The sequence below is a fragment of the Ipomoea nil genome, unplaced genomic scaffold (assembly GCF_001879475.1).
Source record: "Ipomoea nil cultivar Tokyo-kokei standard unplaced genomic scaffold, Asagao_1.1 scaffold0688, whole genome shotgun sequence".
Taxonomy (NCBI): Eukaryota; Viridiplantae; Streptophyta; class Magnoliopsida; order Solanales; family Convolvulaceae; genus Ipomoea; species Ipomoea nil.
Window position 1 is genome coordinate 4,212,152 of NW_017617116.1, and position 21,671 is coordinate 4,233,822.

General features: G+C 30.9%; 2 protein-coding genes across 3 annotated transcripts; both read left to right on the plus strand.

Annotated features, from left to right (window-relative positions):
• The first annotated feature begins 5,785 nt into the window (after positions 1 to 5,785).
• Positions 5,786 to 8,169, plus strand: LOC109175322 (exocyst complex component EXO70B1-like). 2 transcript variants are annotated; one of them, XM_019324576.1, is made up of 2 exons: positions 5,787 to 7,772; positions 7,859 to 8,076. In XM_019324576.1, exons 1-2 carry the CDS (start codon positions 6,195 to 6,197, stop codon positions 7,988 to 7,990), a joined length of 1,710 nt encoding a protein of 569 aa, XP_019180121.1. In that variant the 5' UTR covers positions 5,787 to 6,194; the 3' UTR covers positions 7,991 to 8,076. The 2 variants fall into 2 exon arrangements, with proteins under 2 accessions (XP_019180120.1, XP_019180121.1); XM_019324575.1 differs by having other exon boundaries at positions 5,786 to 8,169.
• Positions 8,170 to 9,986: 1,817 nt separating this feature from the next.
• LOC109175548 (indole-3-acetic acid-induced protein ARG7) lies at positions 9,987 to 13,854 on the plus strand. Its single transcript, XM_019324822.1, has 2 exons — positions 9,987 to 9,997; positions 13,252 to 13,854. The coding sequence occupies exon 2, from the start codon at positions 13,287 to 13,289 to the stop codon at positions 13,683 to 13,685; it is 399 nt and encodes a 132-aa protein (XP_019180367.1). The 5' UTR covers positions 9,987 to 9,997; positions 13,252 to 13,286; the 3' UTR covers positions 13,686 to 13,854.
• Positions 13,855 to 21,671: the final 7,817 nt, after the last annotated feature.

Below are 21,671 nucleotides of genomic sequence, written 5' to 3' on the forward strand. Positions count from 1 at the left end.
ACCTATCTTTTATAAAGATATATGTGGGTTAGAGTTCTAACAATTTTAATGTAGTTAAAATTCTATAAAGATATGTGGGTTATAGTTCTATTGAGACTTTGAAATATAAATTGATTTTCTACTTATCTTTTTATACTGTAAATACTGTAACAATTTTATAAAGATATATGGGTTAGAGTTCTAACAATTTTGATGTAGTTAAAATTCTAATCATAAAATAAGTGGAGGTCAAAGGCTTCTAATCATAAAATAAGTCTACTGCATGTGTTCCTACACTCTTTCTATTTTGAATTTTGTATTTATGGTCGTTCTTCCGTCTCTGTAAAATAGTTTCCTACAATTGTGTATTCTTTGTAGTATATGTTGCTCTATGTACTCAATATTACTCAATAAATTGATTTTCTACCTATCTTTTTTATATTGTATTACTGTAAATACAATAAATTGATTAATTTACAACTCTATTCACAACAAATTAAATTAATTCAGTATATAGATAGACTCACAAGTCACCCAATAAATAAAATCACAAATTCAGTACTCTTTATACTATAATTTTCTCTCTTGAAATGGAACAATGAGATTGTTATTTAGTCAATTGAGAAATTATATCTAATTTAAATGAGTCCTAATTACCTAGCAAGGAAGAACAAACTGGCTTAAAATACAAATAGCAACACTCATAGAAATAAATAACAATTCAAATAACAACTTAAAATACCTCATAATGTCTATGACTTTGATTTTGATCATTGTAACTAAGTAACTGGCTTTGATTATGATTATTGTAAAAAAAAAAAAAAAAAATCTTCTATCTAATGATCCATGACTTATAGATTGTGTGATACATAGGCTCTGTTTACATTAGTTTGTTTACATATTAAAATTTAACATTTTGTCTTTAAATTAATTAAGAGAAATAATTTTATTAGTTATATTGTCTTTATTTTTCTCCAATGTAAAAATTCTTTACATTCAGATTTATTAATTGATTATATTCACTACATTGTCTATTATCTTTTTTTTGTGCACTGTTTTTTAATTAAATATCAAAGTTATAATATAAGTAATGTTATATGTTTATTTACCAAGTATTTTATTAATACCATGAAAAATTTTAAAAAATATAATTAATAAAGCCAATCATATTAACTACTTGAGGGATTTGTTGACAAAGAAAGTATTCAAATCACACAACAAATTGAAGTGAGAACTACGTCACGATATCCTTGTTTGACAATCAGCAGTTAGCGGTTAGCGTTAGCGGATTTGACCAGCGAATTATATCAACGGTTGGTAAAAAGATATTTGAATTATAATATTTGCGGTGAAAGTTGCAGATAAATTAAAAGAGAAGAGAAAAAAGTTTTAATTGAGAAGGGTAAATTATGTCATTTCTTTAAAATAATAAGGATAAAGATGGAAAAAAAGTTAGGAAGCTAGGAACTTATTTTGAAACGCTACCTAAAGTAGCGTTCCAAAATAAGCTCTTATTTTAAGCTAGAAGCTTATTTTATGAACATTACAAAACATAGTTTATAGCTTATTAGTAGCTTAAAATAAGCTCTGCCAAATAGAGCCACCACACATATATATAGTCATATGAGTCCAATTTGTATTCTCTGCCACCCAAATTACCAGTAATTTCATCTCACAAACATCAATATTGAATAATTGCTTAAAAATATATATATATTGAAATTATAAACTTAAAAAAAAATATGTATTACAATTAGCAACTTTGAAAAAATATGTATTGAACAAAAAATATATATTGAACAAAAAAAATGTATTGACAATAGAAACTTAAAAATATATGTATTGAAAATAAAAACTTAAAAAAATATTTCATAAATAATTAGCATTAAAAAATCAAAAACAAAACAAAAAAAAAAAAAACAAAAACAAAAACAAGCAAAACAGTGACGGGGTTCAATTTTTTTTAATTTAATATTTTAATTAATTAGAGTTTGAATTAAAATATTATTAATCACACATCATAAATGAGGTTTGACCAAGTGGTGCAAATAGCAAAATGACCCTTATTTAGCTATTTACATCACCTATTAATTATTAAAAGTTTTCACCTTTTTATAACTTTAAAATACTTTATATCTACTTTTGGTCAAAGGGGGGTGCAAATAGTATATACTTCGCTGAATTGATAGTATAATGCTTTCTTGGACAAAGTCCGAAACTGTTTCATTGATTAATGATTACTTTTTCTTTACTCGGAAACCATTAATCACGGCAATCAAACACAAATAGTTCTAAGTTCCAATAACCAAAAAAAGCAATATATATTTATATATTTTATTGTAAACCCAAAATATCTAATGATGTTTTTTGTGCATCAATCCTTCCAGATCAATCCGAGATGGGTTAATGCGTAATCGCGACTACGTGGAGTCTGCGCAATGCGACATCTACCTCGTAACGCCGCCGACATCATATTTTCTCCAATGAAACAAAAAGATTGCTGTCATTATGAATTGACCCAAAAAAAAAAAAAAAAAAAAAAAAAAAATTAAGACCCCAAAAAAGACGCCATCTAGTACGGGATACCATTCAATTCAACTAAAAAAAAAAAACAATCATCCAAACTTGTCTACTTTGTTTACACACTACACACAATGCTACATATATATGTGGTTTGAAAAGATTGTTTTGTTTGTGTATATTTGGCAGCTTCACGCAAAAGCACTTGAAAGAAGTTAGTGATAACGGATGAGTACAGTTGAGATTCAACGGCTTCGTTGAAGATAATGGGAAGCTAGCTTAGCTTACATATTATTTAATTAGTTTGATTAAGAAGCCGCGTTTACAACTATAACATTTGAGAATTATATTATATTATATTATCTGTCTAAGTCAAGTACTCAAGTACATTATGTTCAATTGGCATATCTGTAACCCTCCTTGAAGGAAGATCACAGGACCACTATAGAAATTGTGTTGGAAAACTTGATTTTATTATTATTATTGTTGATGGTTTTGTTGGGACTGAGTCCACCATAAACTGAGTATACATGTATAGGACGGAAGTAGTGATATAAAGTTATGGGATGTATTTGACTATTCTCCTTATTTAAAAATAAAAAATAGCACAATAAATTTAAAACTTTGTATTTAAAGTTAGAAACTTAAACTAGCTGCCTTTTAAGTGATAAAACAGCATCCAGAATCCATACACAAAAGGGAAAGAACCACAAAAGTGAATTGAAGGTGCTAATCAAGATAGAAGGCATATTGTATCGTGCTGGTGACATGTTGCCTCCCACTTGGATTATTTTCTTTCCTTTCTTTTATTCATTTCTTATAATAAGCAATTCTTACTTTGGTCTGCTTATTATTATTTTTTTTAAACAAGAAATATGTATATATTTTATTTATAAAAAAAAACGTTAAAAACATCTCTAATCTCTTAGTAGATAAAATAGTGTAATTGGATCTCTTAACTGAAAAAAAAAAAAAAAATCTATCTAACTTCTCTTTAAATTAACAAAAAAAAATACAATTGAATTCAGATTATCTCGTAAATTACCACTAATTTAACGCTAACAAGACTTCCATGCATAGCTTTTTGCAGATCCATGATGATTTAACCTAACATATCATATGTATTGTACCTATTATTATTTTTTATTTATCATGATTTACCATCGACTTATCTTCTTCTCAGAAATTCTTAGTACAAATTAAAGACTTAATTATCCCAAAAGACAATCACCAGGCTTTCTTTATCCAGTGATGGACAACTATGAGCATTTAAAAAATGATAGCCGCAATGGATGTAACTTAACCACGTATCTAACTTCTAAGAGGTCTTCAAATGAAGGTGCAACTAACACAACTGCTTTTATCGATGGAATAATATAATTCCAGATCTAGACCTCATATAAAAATTACATTATTTGTGTAATTGTGTATGATGTATACCCAATATTTGAGTCCAATTGGACCTCCTAATCCTGATTAGCCCACCTAAGCCTGGTCAAATATCCTATTAATCATTCTATTAAAGCCTATTTAATTATCTACCTCATCCTAATCCCCAAAGTTATTACCCCATTAATTATCTTATTTCTAATTTCTATAACCAACCCACTAATTACCAAATTAATACCCATCAATACCCTACTAAATTGTCTAACGGACGCTATTTGGTTGGCTAGCTATAAGAAGGAGAAGAAGAGCACAAGGAAGGGGATCCATTCCTACACACTAGAAGACCACCTACTATTCTTTCATCCCCAAGAAGACTCCATACTCTCCCAAAGGGGGAAGAACTCTCTCACATCACTCTACCTTTCAACAAGAAGGTCTCACCACCCACACTCTCTCACTCTCACTCTCACAACAAGAAGACTATCAAGAAGATTCCATTTTACCAAGAAGCATACTCCACCTTTCGGTACCAAAGATTTACAAAATAGCCATATACTATGTACCAATACTTACAAGAATAGTAAAAGTTTTGGCTTGGCACTGCCCAAAAAGACTCGTGATTTTCACCTTTCGGTTTTCACGTCAAAATCATCGTGTCTAATTTCTTCTAAGTCCATAATATTATTCTAACAGTGAATCCACCAACCACGATTGTGTTGGAACTCCCTGCGCCCAAAAACCCTAAAACTAACAGTGTATATAAAATACACTATTAAATATATATCATTTGAGTATTCAAAGTATATTGTTTTGTATACTATCAAATAATATATTTATAGTATATTAAAATTTTACTTTTTTTAATGGTTTGCACAATAATGACAATATTGTGTGGATATGATTCACATAAAAATTTGTCGAAATAAGTAACAATTATATTTTGTTATATGAAACTTTTGTTTGGTAAGAAACTCAATTGTAATATCAAAATTAGTTGGCATTATTTCCCATCAGTTTATTGTAATGATTTACAATTAATATAAAATAAAATAAAATGCATTCAAAATTAAATTAGTAGTAGTGAGGGAAATCGTGCGTGTTGGTGGCACGTGGCAGGGGAAGGTAGACCTATGTTATCCAGCCTACCAATGACACAATGAGAGGTGAATTCCCCTCACTGTCCTTAATTTTAATTTTTGTTTTCAAATTTTCGAAGCTGTTTGGGCTACGAGCCCATAAAAACAGGTTGGTGGGCTTAACATTATTATTATCTTACTAAGATCAGCAGCCCTTTTAAATGTCATTTCGCCCGTAAAAGACGGCAAATAATGCTGTGGAATTGCGTCAAGAGGGGCAAAGTTTCAAAACTATTCATAATTATGAATATATAGTTCAAAAATTATAAATATATAGTTCTATAATTATGAACATAGAGTTGTGAACATAATTATGAATATATAGTTTTGTCATTATGAATATAGAGATTCAATAATTGTAAACATAAAGTTCAAAAATTATGAATATATGGCTTTATAATTATGAACATATAATTCAGTAATTATGAACATAGAGTTATGTAATTGTAGATATAGAGTTCAATAATTATGAATATGAAGTTCAAAAATTATGAATATATAGCTTTATAATTATGAACATATAGTTCAGTAATTATGAATATAAAACCATGTCCATCTTGCAAAGTGGAAACGATTCCACAGCATAACGATTGATGAGTTAAAATAATGTACATTATGAGTTAGAATAATATCTTTTGTGTTAAAATAATATACATTATGCTTTAAAATAATGTACATTATAAATTATAAAAATATATATTGCAGTGAGTTATGTGAAAGTAAAACGACCTAGTTATTGAACCATCGCCATACACGCAATGAATATTGTTATTATTGGTGTTCTCAATTGAGGTCAACTATGGCAACATTCGTAAATAAAAAAGTTATCATTTTCTCAATTAAAAAAATGGTGTATTATCTCGACAAAACGTGAGAAGCAGAATATGAGCTCCTCATCAATCGGGGTGGCCTTCCACCACTATCTTGTTGAAATTTAGCAACCAGAAACATCGGACATGCATGCATGAATGCAATTATGCAAAACGCCTTCCTTCCCCGCTTCCCTCCTCATATCTCCATTTCAAAAAAAAAAAAAAAAAAAACAGAACTAGAAATTACCTAATAAATTAAAGTATATCAAAATCCAATATAAATTCAATGCAATAGTGAATTTCAAGTTTCAATTAGGTGGAATAATGCATATTTCACCACAGAAGAAGATGTTTTGAAATGGAGAGGAGTAATTTACCGGGAAAAGCCATGAGCTTTAGCAACACTGCTTTCTATGGCGCCTCTGGCAGCCCAACAGCGCGTTTGTTCGTTACCCCCAGTATCAGGAAGAGCGATTTGGATAGGCCGCCGCGCATTGAGGATGATTCTTCCAATAATGCTACCGAAAATGCCGATCAAGTGTTTCAAGATGTTGATGAATTCTTAGGAGTCCTGTCCGCCGCCGGAGATGGCTCTACTCCGCCGGATGTTCCCGACGCCGTCGAGCTCCTTTGCAAGATTGTCGAGTCAAGGATCGCTAAGTATACTTCCGGGGAGAATCGGAATAAATTTGGTAGGATGAACGAAGAGGACGACTCATTGATAGACGCGGTCATGCGGTTATCGAGATTGAGTAATGCGTTACGACAGTTTCCGGCCGGGTCGACCGCCGCGTCGTCGAGCAACCGGATCGGGACGGTGTTGCAGCTGGCGATGGCGTTCATGGAAGAAGAATTGCCTAATTTACTGGATGATTCCAGAAATGGCGCCAATTCCAATGATTGCAAATTGTTTTTGTTCAATGCCAAGGATGAGAATGCCGGTTCCGGCAGGGAAGAGAAGTATCCGAGATTTTCGCCGGAGGTTGTGACGAAAATCGGTCGCATCGCCACCGTCATGATCTCCGCAGGGTATGAGAATGAGTTCTGTGAGGCGTATACGATTTCGCGGAGAAATGCGTTTTCTGAACAAATGAAGAAATTCGATTACGAGAGGATTAACGTGGAGGATGTGCAGAGAATGCATTGGGATACTCTGGAAGGGGAGATCACGAGATGGATCGGAGTGGTGAAATACTGCTCGGAAACCTTGTTTCCGGGAGAACGGAGACTCGCCGACTCCGTTTTCTCGGAACATCTGTCGTTCTCCCTCAGTGTTTTCAGCAATTTCGTTCGCGCGGCGGCGATTCAGTTCATCGACTTCGGGGAGGCGGTTTCGATGACGAAACGCTCCGCCGAGAAGCTCTTCAAATTCATGGACATATACGAGAGAATCCGCGATCTCATCTCGGCGATCAGCGAGTCATGCTCGGACGTCTGCCGGAACGAGATCAATCACGAGATCGCCGCCGTGAGAGACAGAATCGGAGAAGCAGTGGTGAGCGTATTCTCCGATCTCGAGAGCTCAATCCGTAACGACATCGCGAGAATCCCGGTCCCAGGCGGAGCAGTTCACCCGCTCACGCGCTACGTCATGAACTATCTAGAATACGCCTGCGAATACAAAGACACCTTGGAGCACATATTCGAGAAAATCTCCAAGCCGGAGCAACCATCGCCGCCGGGCACCGACACTCCATTTTCAACCCAGATCATCGCCGTGATGGACCTCCTGGACGCAAATCTGCAAACAAAGTCGATGCTGTACCGCGATCCCGCCCTGCGCGACATTTTCCTGATGAACAACGGCCGATACATTCTCCAGAAGGTGAAAGGCTGTCCGAAGATCCGCAAACTGATGGGCGACAACTGGTGCCGGAGAAGTTCGGGGATCGTGCGGCAATACCACAAGAACTATCAGCGGGAGACGTGGGTGAGGTTGTTGAGAATGTTGGGGCACGAGGGTTTACAGGTGAGCGGCAAAATCGCAAAGTCGGTGATGAAAGAGAGATTCAAAAGTTTTACCAGTGCGTTCGAAGAGATACACAAAACACAGAGCGCTTGGGTGGTCAGCGACGAGCAGCTCCGGTCGGAGCTTCGGGTTTCCGTATCGGCGGTGGTCATTCCGGCTTACCGCGCCTTCTTAGGGAGGTTTAGACAGTGCCTTGATAATTCAAAACAAGCTGAGAGATACATCAAGTATCAACCGGAGGATCTCGAGGCCATGATTGAAGGACTATTTGAGGGCAATAATAATAATGCACCAATAGCTAAAAAGAAGACATGATTTGATGTGCTATAACCTTATTATTGCCCACAACCTACCACTCGTCTCGCTAAACAATTAAATTAGTTATTTTTAACCTTTTGACTTTAGGGTTCGAGTCACTCATTCAACATCTTTACTTAATTATTCTCAATCATATGTTATATCATAGATAGATTATGATTGGTTCACTTTGTAAGATAAACTACTGACATAAAGTTCATTTCATTTTTCGTATATTAAATGTTTCTGTTGAGTTTTGATACATCGAATGTTCATTTTTAACATACTACTTAAAACTAAACTTTCAATGCATTATTAAAAATAAACTTTTAGTATACAAAAAATAAATATTTATTAATAATTTATAATATATAATTTGTCAAACTACTCGAGTCTCAAGATCATTATGTGCTTCTCTTTTGCACGATGCAACATGTAATTGCTTCATTACTCCATCAAATTTCAAACAAAATCATTAACTCTACATTTCCTCTTGTTTACTTCTAATTCGGATTTGCTCTGGTTTTGTGGGTGTATTATTTCTTTAGTTTCTGATACTATGACGTTAGTGTTTATATAATGCAAAAAACTATTTGAAATATTTTTTGAGAAGATGTCAAGTTTAGCTTTTGAACTTCAATATATTATTCTAAATTTTGAGTATCAAGTTAAAAAAAAAAAAAAAAAAAAAAAAAAAATCAATCTCTCTATGTTTCAAATTTTATGCTAATAATGTCAACTTTAATCATTTTAAATCTCAAAGTTTCCCCTTAATCCAACTAGAAGTGACAATTTGGGTAGTATAAATTTAACCTACTTAAATTGCTATTGGTTAGTCACGTTTATACCATGAATCAATTTTGGTGAATTAGATTTTAAATTGCTTAAGGTATTTAATTAGTAAGTCTGAAAACCAACACTCCAATAGCTTCAATTACTCATACCGTACCTACTACATCGTCTACGTATTCCCAAACCAATCAAAACACTACTACGGACTACGGTCCAAATTCGATTCACAGAAAACAACCCCCAGGGTTTAGCGTAAACCGGGAACAGTATCAATGCATTTCCCAAAACAAACCTGGGTTCGTGACAGCTTGGTTGTAACCGTTGGATTCAACACGCCAGCGGTTTGCAGAACTGGAAATACACAACTTAATCATTCTTCCAAAAGCCTGAATCCCAACTCTAAGGCCCCCCACACCCCGACCCGATAAAACATTTGAGATGATGTAAAAAATGGTAACTCAACTGAACATGAACCACAGAGGCTAGACCGTGTTCACTGCGTACAAGGGTACACAACTTAATCATGGAAGGATACGTTTTATGATTTGGAATTAAAGGAAAGTATCAATGCATTTCCCAACTACGTTCCTTTTTAATTTACGCGTGCAAATTTGTTAACACTTTTGGGCCATTCCATTATACCAGATCAATGATCCTCATAGGTTCTCAAGTTCACATGATAGGAGAAGTTTGCACCTGAATGCAAACCTATATATATTGAATTATATATATAAATATAGAATATAGATCAAATGCGAAAGATAGAGGCGTCCAGGTGAAACATGCGGGTGAATGATAGCAATTGATATTGTCAAAATCAAACGTCTAGATTGAACAGTGATTTTTTTAAAAATAATAATAATAATTTGCGGTGACATTTTGATAATTTTGCATATTTTTTAAATTTAATGTGCGTATTTTATGTGCTTAAGGTGCATCGTTTTAACACTTAAGGTGCGTCATTTTAACACTTACATGGCATTTGGTTGGAATGAATGAATTATGAGGAAAAGGAATTGTAATTTGGTGGAAATAAAGTAGGAATATATATATATATATATATATATATATATATATATATATATATATATATATATATTCAGGTTCAGGTGCATTTAAGTGTTTTCCGTGCGGTTGTGCGGGGTGATTAATGTGTGTGAGATTTGTGCTTAATGTGCGTAAGTTTTGTGCTTAATGTGCGTGAGTGTGTACTTAATGTGAGTTGTTGTTTGAACTTTAAAGTGCATGAGTTTTATGCTTAATGTGCGTGAGTTTTGTCCTTAATGTGCGTGAGTGGTGTGCTTAAGGTGTGTGAGTTTTGTACTTAAATGTGCGTGAGTGTGTACTTAATGTGAGTTGTTTTTAAAACTTAAGATGTGTGTGAGGCTTGTGCTTAACATGTGTGAGGCTTGTGCTTAACATGCGTGAGACTTGTACTTAACATGCGTGAGACTTGTGCTTAACATGCGTGAGACTTGTACTTAACATTCGTGAGACTTGTGCTTAACATGCGTGAGGTTGTATTCTGAAGGTGTTTTGTTTGTGTGCTTAATGTGCGTGTGTTGTGTACTTTAAGTGTATCAGATTAATGCTTAACGTGCGTTCACCCGCACAACCACACGGGAAGCCTCAAATGCACCTGATCCCTTTCCTATATATATATATATATATATATATATATATATATATATATATATATATATATATATATATATATATTTGTAATTAATTATTAATTATTTTGGTAAACGGATTAATCATTGATGTGACTGTTGCTTTGGGTAGATCTCAAGTACTACAAATTAAAACATTATATTAAAGTAGTTGAATCAGTCGTCTAAATGATTTAGATGACTTCAATTATTTTATAATTTTAATAAAATATGATTGCATTAATTAATTTTATATATATTTTTTTAAATAAATAAACGAGGAAGTATATTCGTCTCTATCTAACAAGTTTTGCCTACAAAAATTTTTCATTTCCATGGCCTTATAACCCCGGCTCAAGAAGATAGTGAAAGGGTAAATCACGGTAACTCATCGTCCATTTAGGTGGGTGGATCAATGTCTGATAGGTGTTTACAAAAGCACACTATATTAGGTGTAATCCTCACACTACAATTGCTTGTAAATTATATTATGGACCTTTTGTTCACATTGTAATGTGGACTATAGATATATGTTCATTTTTAATATACTGAAAATACATTATTTAAAAAATGAACATTTAGTGTATTAAAGTTATATCTTTAGTATATTAAAAATATATCTAATTATATCAGTAATTTACTTTATAAAAATAAATCATACTTCATAGTATAATAATAATTGACAATTACCTAGACCCAATCTTGTGTCACTACCCATAATCTATTTAATAAGCCTAACTACCAAATTAAATACACTACCAAGTTGTTTATCATTACCTACTCGTCACTCTACTAATATATACCAAGTTGTTTATTCCACTTTCACGTACTCCTTAACACGATGATTACATTGTGTGGTTGCTTGAAAATGAAAAACTAAATTATATATAACAAAAATAAATAAATAAATGATGACATGGAATTGAACCGTAGCACGGGGTGTTTTTGGTGTAATTTATTTTTTATGTGTAGTTTGTGGATTAATATACACGAACATAGTTTATCATTGTATACTTTTGTGTAATGATTACGAGTTTTTGATTATTGTCATAAAAAAAAAAACTAAAAAATAGTATAATTTTTATGTGAATATATTTTGACAAACAATAGAAACTATGACAGGATAATAAGCTCGATCAATTGTAACGAACAAAAGAATTATTTGCGACACATCACCACAAATTAATGTGATAGATTGTGGTCAAAGAGTATGGCAACATTAATATATATGGTGACGGAATAAGTATGGTCGCAGATATATAATAACCATTTGCAATAAATCATAATTAAGCACTTACAACTTAACGTGAATATCACATGTTTCTGCATGGTGGATTGCAATTGCCATTCCGCATCAAAATCATAACTTTTGTAATGAAATATGTTCATCACTATATATATATATATATATATATATATATATATATATATATATATATAGACTTTTTTAATAGTGAACAAAAAATGAAAAAAAAAAAAAAACAAACAAACAAACAAACAAAACTGGAGTAAACATAATCATCGTTTTTCTTTAAATTAAATAATTCAATATAATACATTGTAAGTTTGAGTTCCTAATTTCGTACGTAAGAAATTCATTGGGGTTGGCATTGGGAAGGGTGGTTGAATTATGGTTACCAGGCTGTTGCACATTGTGACGTATGACGTACAATTTGGTTCGTCCGAAATAAGTATTATTTTCATTCCAATATAGGCATTAAGTATACTCCGTATTTGGGATGAATGTCTGATTTAAATTTCACAAGCAAAATTTTATTGGTCTGGTTACTAACCGAAATTATTTTCTGTTTTTAAATTTTTCAATTTTCATTTTTTATTTTTTATTCAGAAAACTTGTTTACTAATATACACTCTTTTTTTTTTTCAAATTTATTTATTTAGATTAACGTTATAAAATTAACACAATTCAAATTTAATTTCTAATGATTTTTGGACTTTATACTTAAATATATGTAATTTAAATAGAATAAATATAATTTTTATTTGTGATACACGCATACAAGTGTCAATTTTCCCATCTTACCATTGCATTAAAATCCTATTCAGCAACGGCTTACTATTGATATCTTAAGGTGACATTGTCGGTAAAGGTTTTTATTTTTTTATCCAAAAAAAAAAAATCTATTTTTATATTTCTTGACTACCCACTAACTCCATAACTTTGAATAACAATTAAATTAAATATAAAAATTCCAATAGAAATATAGAACGGTGAAAAATTAAAGGGTAAATTAATTAAAGAAGAGGTGTAACAGAAGGCCACGGCAAGTGCCACTAAATCACCAACCCACCAATTCAAAATAAAATCAATAATCCAAATCATTTTGTCCCTGCGGGGCCCAAAAAAAAAAAAAGTAATTAAATTCAGTGAAACAGCCCTATTAACGTCATTGTTACAGAGTTGACAACCAAACTAATTTCATTAAATAATTTACACTTGCTAGCATCATAAGCATGCATTTATAGTATCTTTTGAGGTTCTCTGCAACCATTGACTTCCATTCCCTCCCTCATGAAATCATCATATCATATATTTCCATGAAGTTATTATCTCTCGCAAGTTGCAAACATGAGTAACGTAGCTATGCCGAGGATGAGAATCATGTTTCACTTGGCTTATGACAGAGGTTAGAATTGAATCTTTTAATTTCATCGTTTATTTGTTGTGTAAGAATCTCGTTTAGTCAGATAAGGTTTGGGTGTTTTGGTTAATTTCATCATGAAAACATGGAAAAAGTGTAAATCTTTGGGGTGGTTTGTCGGGAAAAGGAGGTCAAAGTTAGGGTGTGATGATGAAGATGGGAGGAAAAAGCTCCGGCGGGTGGCGCCGGAAGGGTGTTTGTCGGTGTACGTGGGGGAAGAGGGGCGGAGGTTCGTGATCAAGACGGAGTACGTGAACCACCCGCTGTTCAAGATGCTGCTTGAAGAAGCGGAATCGGAGTACGGTTACGACGCCGGAGGGCCGCTGAAGCTCCCCTGTGACGTTGACCTTTTCGTTAAGGTTTTGGTGGAGGTGGAGATGGATTCCGACGACGACGATATTTATGTTCGCCGTGGATGCGCCTTCGCTAGGTCCCCCGCCGCCGCCTACCACCACCTTTCTCCGTCGCCGTTTTAAGCTTTTAATTAATTTGTCTGGATTATATATTAAAACTGCGTTTACACTCTGTGTGTGTGTGTTTTTTTTTTTGTTTGTTTTGTAATTTGCAAAAGCTTTTGCTACATGTACAAATTTATATGTGCAGAGCCCGCAGAAAGTGTTTTATATTTTCATTCTTATTTTATTATATATTTACCTTTATGTAATATGTTTTAACAAATATTGGAAGAAGAGTTTCCTACTGTATAAGGAGAGAATAATAAGTATTCTGAAGTAATATTAAGCATGAAATATAACATCACAATCATTGTGTCATGTCTATAAATATTGAATCCAAAAAATGCTTGGATTTTTCGGAGACGTAATGTCAATCACCATATCCACTTTTTTTAGGTGCAATTTTTGCTGTCAAATTTGACTAGCTTTCGCACTACCATTACAACAAATAATTCAGAGCTTTATGATTCTTTATTGATTAGGATCACAAGATAGACTTCACTCAACACTTATAGATTATTATGTAAATCAATGTAACTCAGGGATGTTTGATAAATGGTTGTTAACTTATTGAGTTTGTAAGTTTAACTACTTGATATCATTAACTGATTGTAGAAAAACGTATGGTAAATACGGGCCGGCTCACGGGCTATGATTCATTCAACACTAATCCGCCCCTTGCGGGTTGGCGGGCCCCGTAGATTTTTTTTTCCCCGTTTTTTAAATTCAAAATTCAAAATTATAAGTAAAGATTATAAATACTAACATTGTGAATTTGCAATCCAACTTTAAAATCTAACAAAAATTAATATTAGAGTAAATTTCAATTTTGGTCATATGACTATATGGGTCCTGTTAATTGCAGTTCACGACTTCTAAAAGTGTTAATTTGCAGTTCACGACTTCTAAAAGTGTTAATTTAGTACTTTGATTATGTAATTTTTATCAATTTTGGTCACTCCAATCAAATTTCACGGAAAAATTTTAATAATTAAAATAATGTGAGTATTTTAGTCTTTTTTGCATCTCTTCTCTTTCCGTCTTTCTCCCCCATTCCTTTGCCGAATCTGCTGCAAATTCGCCTGAGAAGGCCGCCGGTAATGGTGAATTCAACAGAAAAAAACAGAGATGGCTTATTTAACATATCGCACTTTTTCTGCATTTCTAATGAAACTAACCGAAGGAAAATTACAAACCCAACTTTGCCAAACACCCATGCGCCCCTTTTACAAGTTTCCAGTAGATTTCAATATTGAAGCAAGCAAAAAGATAAAAACATGATAGCCTAATATATAATAAATGAAGTGAACTAAACAAACTTCACACGGTAGCACAATGAGCAAAGGAACGAGCTTGGGATACCTATTATCGCAAATTGAAGAGTGGTGGGGCAGAGAACAAAAGGTTTAGTGTAGGGCAGACACGGGAGACTGGAGAGTAGTTGAAGGTAGAAATGGCGTTCCGGCCGTCTGTGTCGAAGGGATGGCCGTGAAACCGTGAGTAGTTAAATGTGCATAAAATTGTTGAATCAATTTTCTGTTGAATTCACCATTACCGGCGACATTTTCCGGTGAACTTGAAGCAGATTTGGCAAAGGAATGGGAGAGAAGGAGAAGAGATGTAAAAAGACTAAAATACCCCTATTGTTTTAACAATTGAATTTTTGGTGTAATTTGACCGGAGGGACCAAAATTGATAAAAATTGCATAGTCAAGGTACTAAATTAACACTTTTGAAAGTCGTGGACTGCAATTAACAAGACCCTTATAGTCACAGGACCAAAATTGAAATTTACTCTAAATATTAATTCAAGTTCAAAAATAATAATAATAAAGTCTACAAATAATATATATATATATATATATATATATATATATATATATATATATATATATATATATATATATCGGGTTGCGGGTATTAATGGGCCAAGGCCCGCTATTTCGCGGGCCATTTTTTTTTTGGTTGCCCTAATTCGCCCACCGGGAAGAGTGCGGGTCAGCCTGGGGGCTTCGACCCATTTTGACAGCCCTAAGCTATAGTTTTTTTTTATAGAAAGAGCTTCATCAAGATGTGGCTCCTTCACAAGTTGAAGTGGTCCGTAAATAGCAGCAAGCTAGGAAACCACTCGTGTGAGAGGCAATCACCACTCCAACTGTAATTGAATTGGCTAAGATTGAAGCATCAACATTCCAGATAACCCATCTAGGATTAATCTAGAATAACTCATGAATTGTCTAATTTGCTATTAGTAGATTACTTATCTTCTGAAGATAAGTCCAATACTATCATTCATTGGTTTAATTTAAACTCTCGAAATCGTTATGACTCTGTTCATATACCAAATTTTATAATTTCTCCCTTTTCAAATGGCCCATAACAATGCCACGATACTCCTTAAATAACAAATGTTATTGAACTTTATATTTTTAAATTTAGGTTGAACGAGGCATTGGGGAATATGTTCCCTACTTTAATGTTTGTGACAAATTTGTCTTATGTTGTTTGGTTGAGCCTTAGAAGGGTACTGCACCAACCATGCAAGTAACGTGAAGATCAAAAGCCATTACACATTTACGCATATATAATATATAATATATAATATAAACAAAAACACAATAAGCGTGAATGAACATTATATTCTTTATTTATGTTTGTTTTTTTGATATGTTTATACCCCTGATTTATGTCCGTTTTTTCCGTTAAGTTTTTTTGTATATTATGCTATAAAGGTTGTACATTAAAATATTTTGGACAAACATACCCTTACCGTTATAACTTTCGTTATCTTTTCAACTATTGTTACCATGCATATACATCCACCATATATTTTCTTATCTTCTTCATTAATAATAATATATACACATTAAATATTTGAGTTATATGTTAATCTATACTTATATATAAAAACAAAATCCTGAAATTTTAACTTCCCGCTCAATTCCTAAAAAATCTCTCTTTCCAATAAAATATATTGATTGATTTCTACTTTCCCATTCGTACAATAATTATGGGTAAAAATTCTATTCTAAAATTTTAAAATAGTGTAATACAATTCCCTGTGTACATCTATCTATACTATATATAATAACAAAATCCTGGAATTTTTACTTCCCGCCCAATTCCTAACAAATCTCTCTTTCCAATAAAATATATTGATTGATTTCTACTTTCCCATTCGTACAATAATTCTGGTTAAAAATTCTATTCTAAAATTTTTAAATAGTGTAATACAATTCCCTTTGTACATCTATACTATATATAAAAACAAAATCCTGGAATTTTAACTTTCCGCCCAATTCCTAAAAAATCTCTTTCCAATAAAATATATTGATTGATTTCTACTTTCCTATTCGTACAATAATTCTGGGTAAAAATTCTATTCTAAAATTTTAAAATAGTGTAATACAATTCCCTTTGTACATCTATACTATATATAATAACAAAATCCTGGAATTTTAACTTCCCTCCCAATTCCTAAAAAATCTCTCTTTCTAATAAAATATATTGATTGATTTCTACTTTCTCATTTGTACAATAATTCTGGGTAAAAATTCTATTCTAAAATTTTAAAATAGTGTAATACAATTCCCTTTGTACATCTATACTATATATAAAAACAAAATCCTGGAATTTTAACTTTCCGTCCAATTCCTAAAAAATTTCTCTTTCCAATAAAATATATTGATTGATTTCTACTTTCCCATTCGTACAATAATTCTGGGTAAAAATTCTATTCTAAAATTTTTAAATAGTGTAATACAATTCCCTTTTGTACATCTATACTCTATACTATATATAAAAACAAAATCATGAAATTTTAACTTCCCTCCCAATTCCTAAAAAATCTCTCTTTCTAATAAAATATATTGATTGATTTCTACTTTCCCATTCGTACAATAATTCTGGGTAAAAATTCTATTCTAAAATTTTAAAATAGTGTAATACAATTCTCTTTGTACATCTATCTATACTATATATATTAACAAAATCCTGGAATTTTAACTTCCCTCCCAATTCCTAAAAAATCTCTCTTTCCAATAAAATATATTGATTTCTACTTTCCCATTCGTATAATAATTACGGGTTAAAGTTGTGATGTGTCAAAAGTTCGGCAAGGCATAACTTTTGACTCAGTTGTCCGTTTTAGACAAATATTTTTTTGAAATCGCGTATTTTTTCGAGATCTATCCACCGCAAACTGCCGTAGGCGGTTTGGCCCACCAATTTCTAAAAAAAATGCTTTATTAAATAGTTTCTAAGAAAAAAGTATGAGAACCTTATGTTTTATTAATGAATTTTAAAATTTTTTAATTAAAAAATTGTCCCATGCATTATTTGATAATCTCTCTTTATAATTGGTCAAATTATTTAATTATGGTAAATTAGGGAATAATTAATGATGGTAATAGAAATCCTAGAAGAATATTTAATTATTGTTATATTATTATTGTGACTCACGGAATACAATACAAGAATATTTAATTATGGTTATATTATTATTGTGTGCCTCACGGCCATTATATACTAACAAAATTTGAAAAAAAAACTAATAATAATAATAATAATATAATAATAATAATAATAATAATAATAATATAAGTGGTAAAAATAATATTTAAAAGTAATCCTTTATATAATAAAGCTATATGGTTTGGGAAATAATTAATTTTACAATTAATGCCACAACATCTTTTATTATAAAAAGAAATACATTAAATAACTATATATTATATAATCATATAAAAAATATACTTTTGAAAAATAAAATAGCTATATATTATATAATCATATAAAAAATATACTTTTGAAAAATAAAATAGCTATATATTATATAATCATATAAAAAATGTGTTCAATTAGAGTTTAAATTTACACATACAAAATTTGAAATTTGCTTTCCAAATGTAATTATCTTTTTTTTTTTTTTTGGTTTAACCAAATGTAATTATCTTAGTTATTATTCGTATTGTGAAAATTATAATATAGATGAAATATAATTAATAATAAATCAATGTAATTATGTAAATTCTCTCTATAAGTTTATTTGAATATGCACATAATTAGAGATTATATTAATCATACAAAATTTTAATTTTAATTTTAATTGTAATTTTGTATTCTATAAAAATAATAAATACTTGACCAATGAAAGCTCAAAAATATTATTATATTAAATAATTTAAAATATTTTAGTTTTTCTATTTTTTATTTATATTTATAATAACATAATTTTTTTCCGTGAATCGCGCGAGTGAATTACTAGTTAAGTGTTAATAATAATAGTAAGAATATTAACGTATTATAACATATAATAAATCATAATAATTAATAACTATAGTCTAGGATTAAATTTGAAATTGTCAGGAAAGATAAGCGACCTCCGGTGAAATTAACTCTTTATCGATTTAAATATTCTTAATATATTACAACAATTCCATTCCGTGCATCGCACGGGTGGAAATACTAGTTATTACATAAATATAAATATCAAATTTATAAAAATGATTTACATTATTATTATTATTATTATTTAGAATAATTTAAATATCTAAAATTTAAATAAATTTAAAATTTTAATATAATGTATTAATATTGGGCACCTATTTTTTGCGCATCGCGCATAAAAAAATACTAGTGTATATATATATATATATATATATATATATATATATATATATATATATATATATATATATATATATATATATAATGCTATAAAAATTGTACTATATAATATTTTGGACAAACACACCCCTACCATTATAACTTCCGTTATATTTTTCACTTTTGTTACCATGTACACAGGGACGGAACCAGAAATTCGGTTGGGGGGGGGGGGGGGGGGCGAAACAGTACAGACAGATTCAGAAAATTTTTTCAGTAAAAGCCAAACATTAAAACAAAAGAGATAATTTAAAAATAAATAAATAAACTACCTAAGAAATATAATTGTAAATATTGTTAGATATGGACGGAAAATAAAATACATCGAAACTATGGGTGGGCACTTCGGTTCGGTTTATCCGAACCGATCCGATCCGAACCGAACTAGTAATAGAAAATCGAAAGGTTCGAGATTTTGTAACCCGAACGGTTTAGTACCGAACCGAACCGAAACCGAACGGTTTGGCAAAAACCGAACCAAACTGAATGCTATATAATTTTTTTAATAAATAATAATAATAATAATAATAATAATAATAATTAATAATAACAATAATAATAATAATAATAATAATAATAATAATAATAATAATAATAATAATAATAATAATAATAATAATAATAATAATAATAATAAAGAAGTAAATCCAAGTTTCTCGATGCCTGCTCCGCTGTTCAGTTCTCATTCTTACTGGTACCGAACCTTACATTTTTTATTTGATTTCTTTATAGCTTGTTTTCTACATTGCACTTTTGTTGTTTGTCGCAATTGTTCTTTATCTCACAATTATATCTAACTTGAGTTATATTTACAATATTCAGTATTTTCCTTAGTTTCATGTTTTTCTATAAATTTAATGTGCTTTACAGTCATTCTAATTTTGATTTCCAGTGCACTATAATTATTTTCTAGTATTGGAATATATTTCGAGTGCACTAGCAATGATAGATTGTGTCCAAAAATTAATTATATAGTAATTGACACTAGTTCTTTTAATATCAACTATACATATAGATGATTATTCATCTTATCAATAAAAATATTCCAACTGAACCAACTGAAGAGGCGGTTGTGCAAAAACGTTAACTGATGTTTGGTAATTAGTACTTAGTATTGTGTTTGAACTTTGGATTGCTATTTTGTTATATAATGTTTATAGTTTGAATTTGGATTATGTGAATATGTATTGTTTGGTAGTATGTTCGAAAAATTAGAAAATGTTGAAATTTGGGGAGCTTAAACCGAATCGAACACCGAACCGAATTAAATCCGAACCGAAAATGAACCGTTTCAAACCGAACCAAAACTTAATGTTAAACCGAATGGTTTAACTTTTTTAAAACCAAAAAACCGAAACCGAAACCAAAACCGAAAAAACCGAAACCGAAACCCGAAACGGCCACCCCTAATCGAAACTTTATAAAAAAATTCATAACAAAATATGAAACACAATTAATAAAATAATTTGAATAGAAAACACATTATAAATTACAAATCTTATTGTAGAGTGTGTGTGAGATAACAAAATATGAAACATAATTAATAAAATAATTTAAATATAAAACACATTATAAATTACAAATCTTATTGTAGAGTGTGTGTGAGATATTAAAAAAGCTATTAAAAAAGATTTGTGAAACATAATTAATAAAATAATTTGAATAGAAAACACATTATAAATTACAAATCTTATTATAGAGTGTGTGTGAGATAACAAAATATGAAACATAATTAATAAAATAATTTGAATAGAAAACACATTATAAATTACAAATCTTATTATAGAGAGTGTGTGAGATATTAAAAAAGCTATTAAAAAAGAATTGTAAAACTATGTTGATGCTAAGATTGGAACCCTTGCCCTCATTATTACCAAAAATGTACTCTACCACCTAATCTAACTCATTTTATGTAAATATTTAATAGTTTTAACACTAATACTAAAACATGTACTATGTACTATATATACATATATACATACAAAGATTATATATGGGATGGGGGTGGGGTGGGGGAGGGGGCAGCCGCACCCCTGCCCCCCTCTGCCTCCGTCCCTGCATGCACATGCATTCACCGTATATTTTCGTATTCTGTTCAGTAACAATAATATATACACATTATATATTGGAGTTATATGTTAGTTATTTCCTAAAATATAAATATCAAATTTATAAAAAAGGGTTTACATTAATAATAATTATTATTAATATTATTTACAATAATTTAAATATCTAAAATCTAGATAAATCTAAGATTTAAATATAAAGTACTAATATTAGGCACCTATTTTAGCGTTGATTTTATAAAATTTTCGGGGTTGCATATTTAGTTGTTAAATA

Bases quoted from the DNA above. Each gene is read 5' to 3' on its own strand.
- LOC109175322 (XM_019324575.1), top strand. From the start codon at position 6,195: ATGGAGAGGAGTAATTTACCGGGAAAAGCCATGAGCTTTAGCAACACT.
- LOC109175548 (XM_019324822.1), top strand. From the start codon at position 13,287: ATGAAAACATGGAAAAAGTGTAAATCTTTGGGGTGGTTTGTCGGGAAA.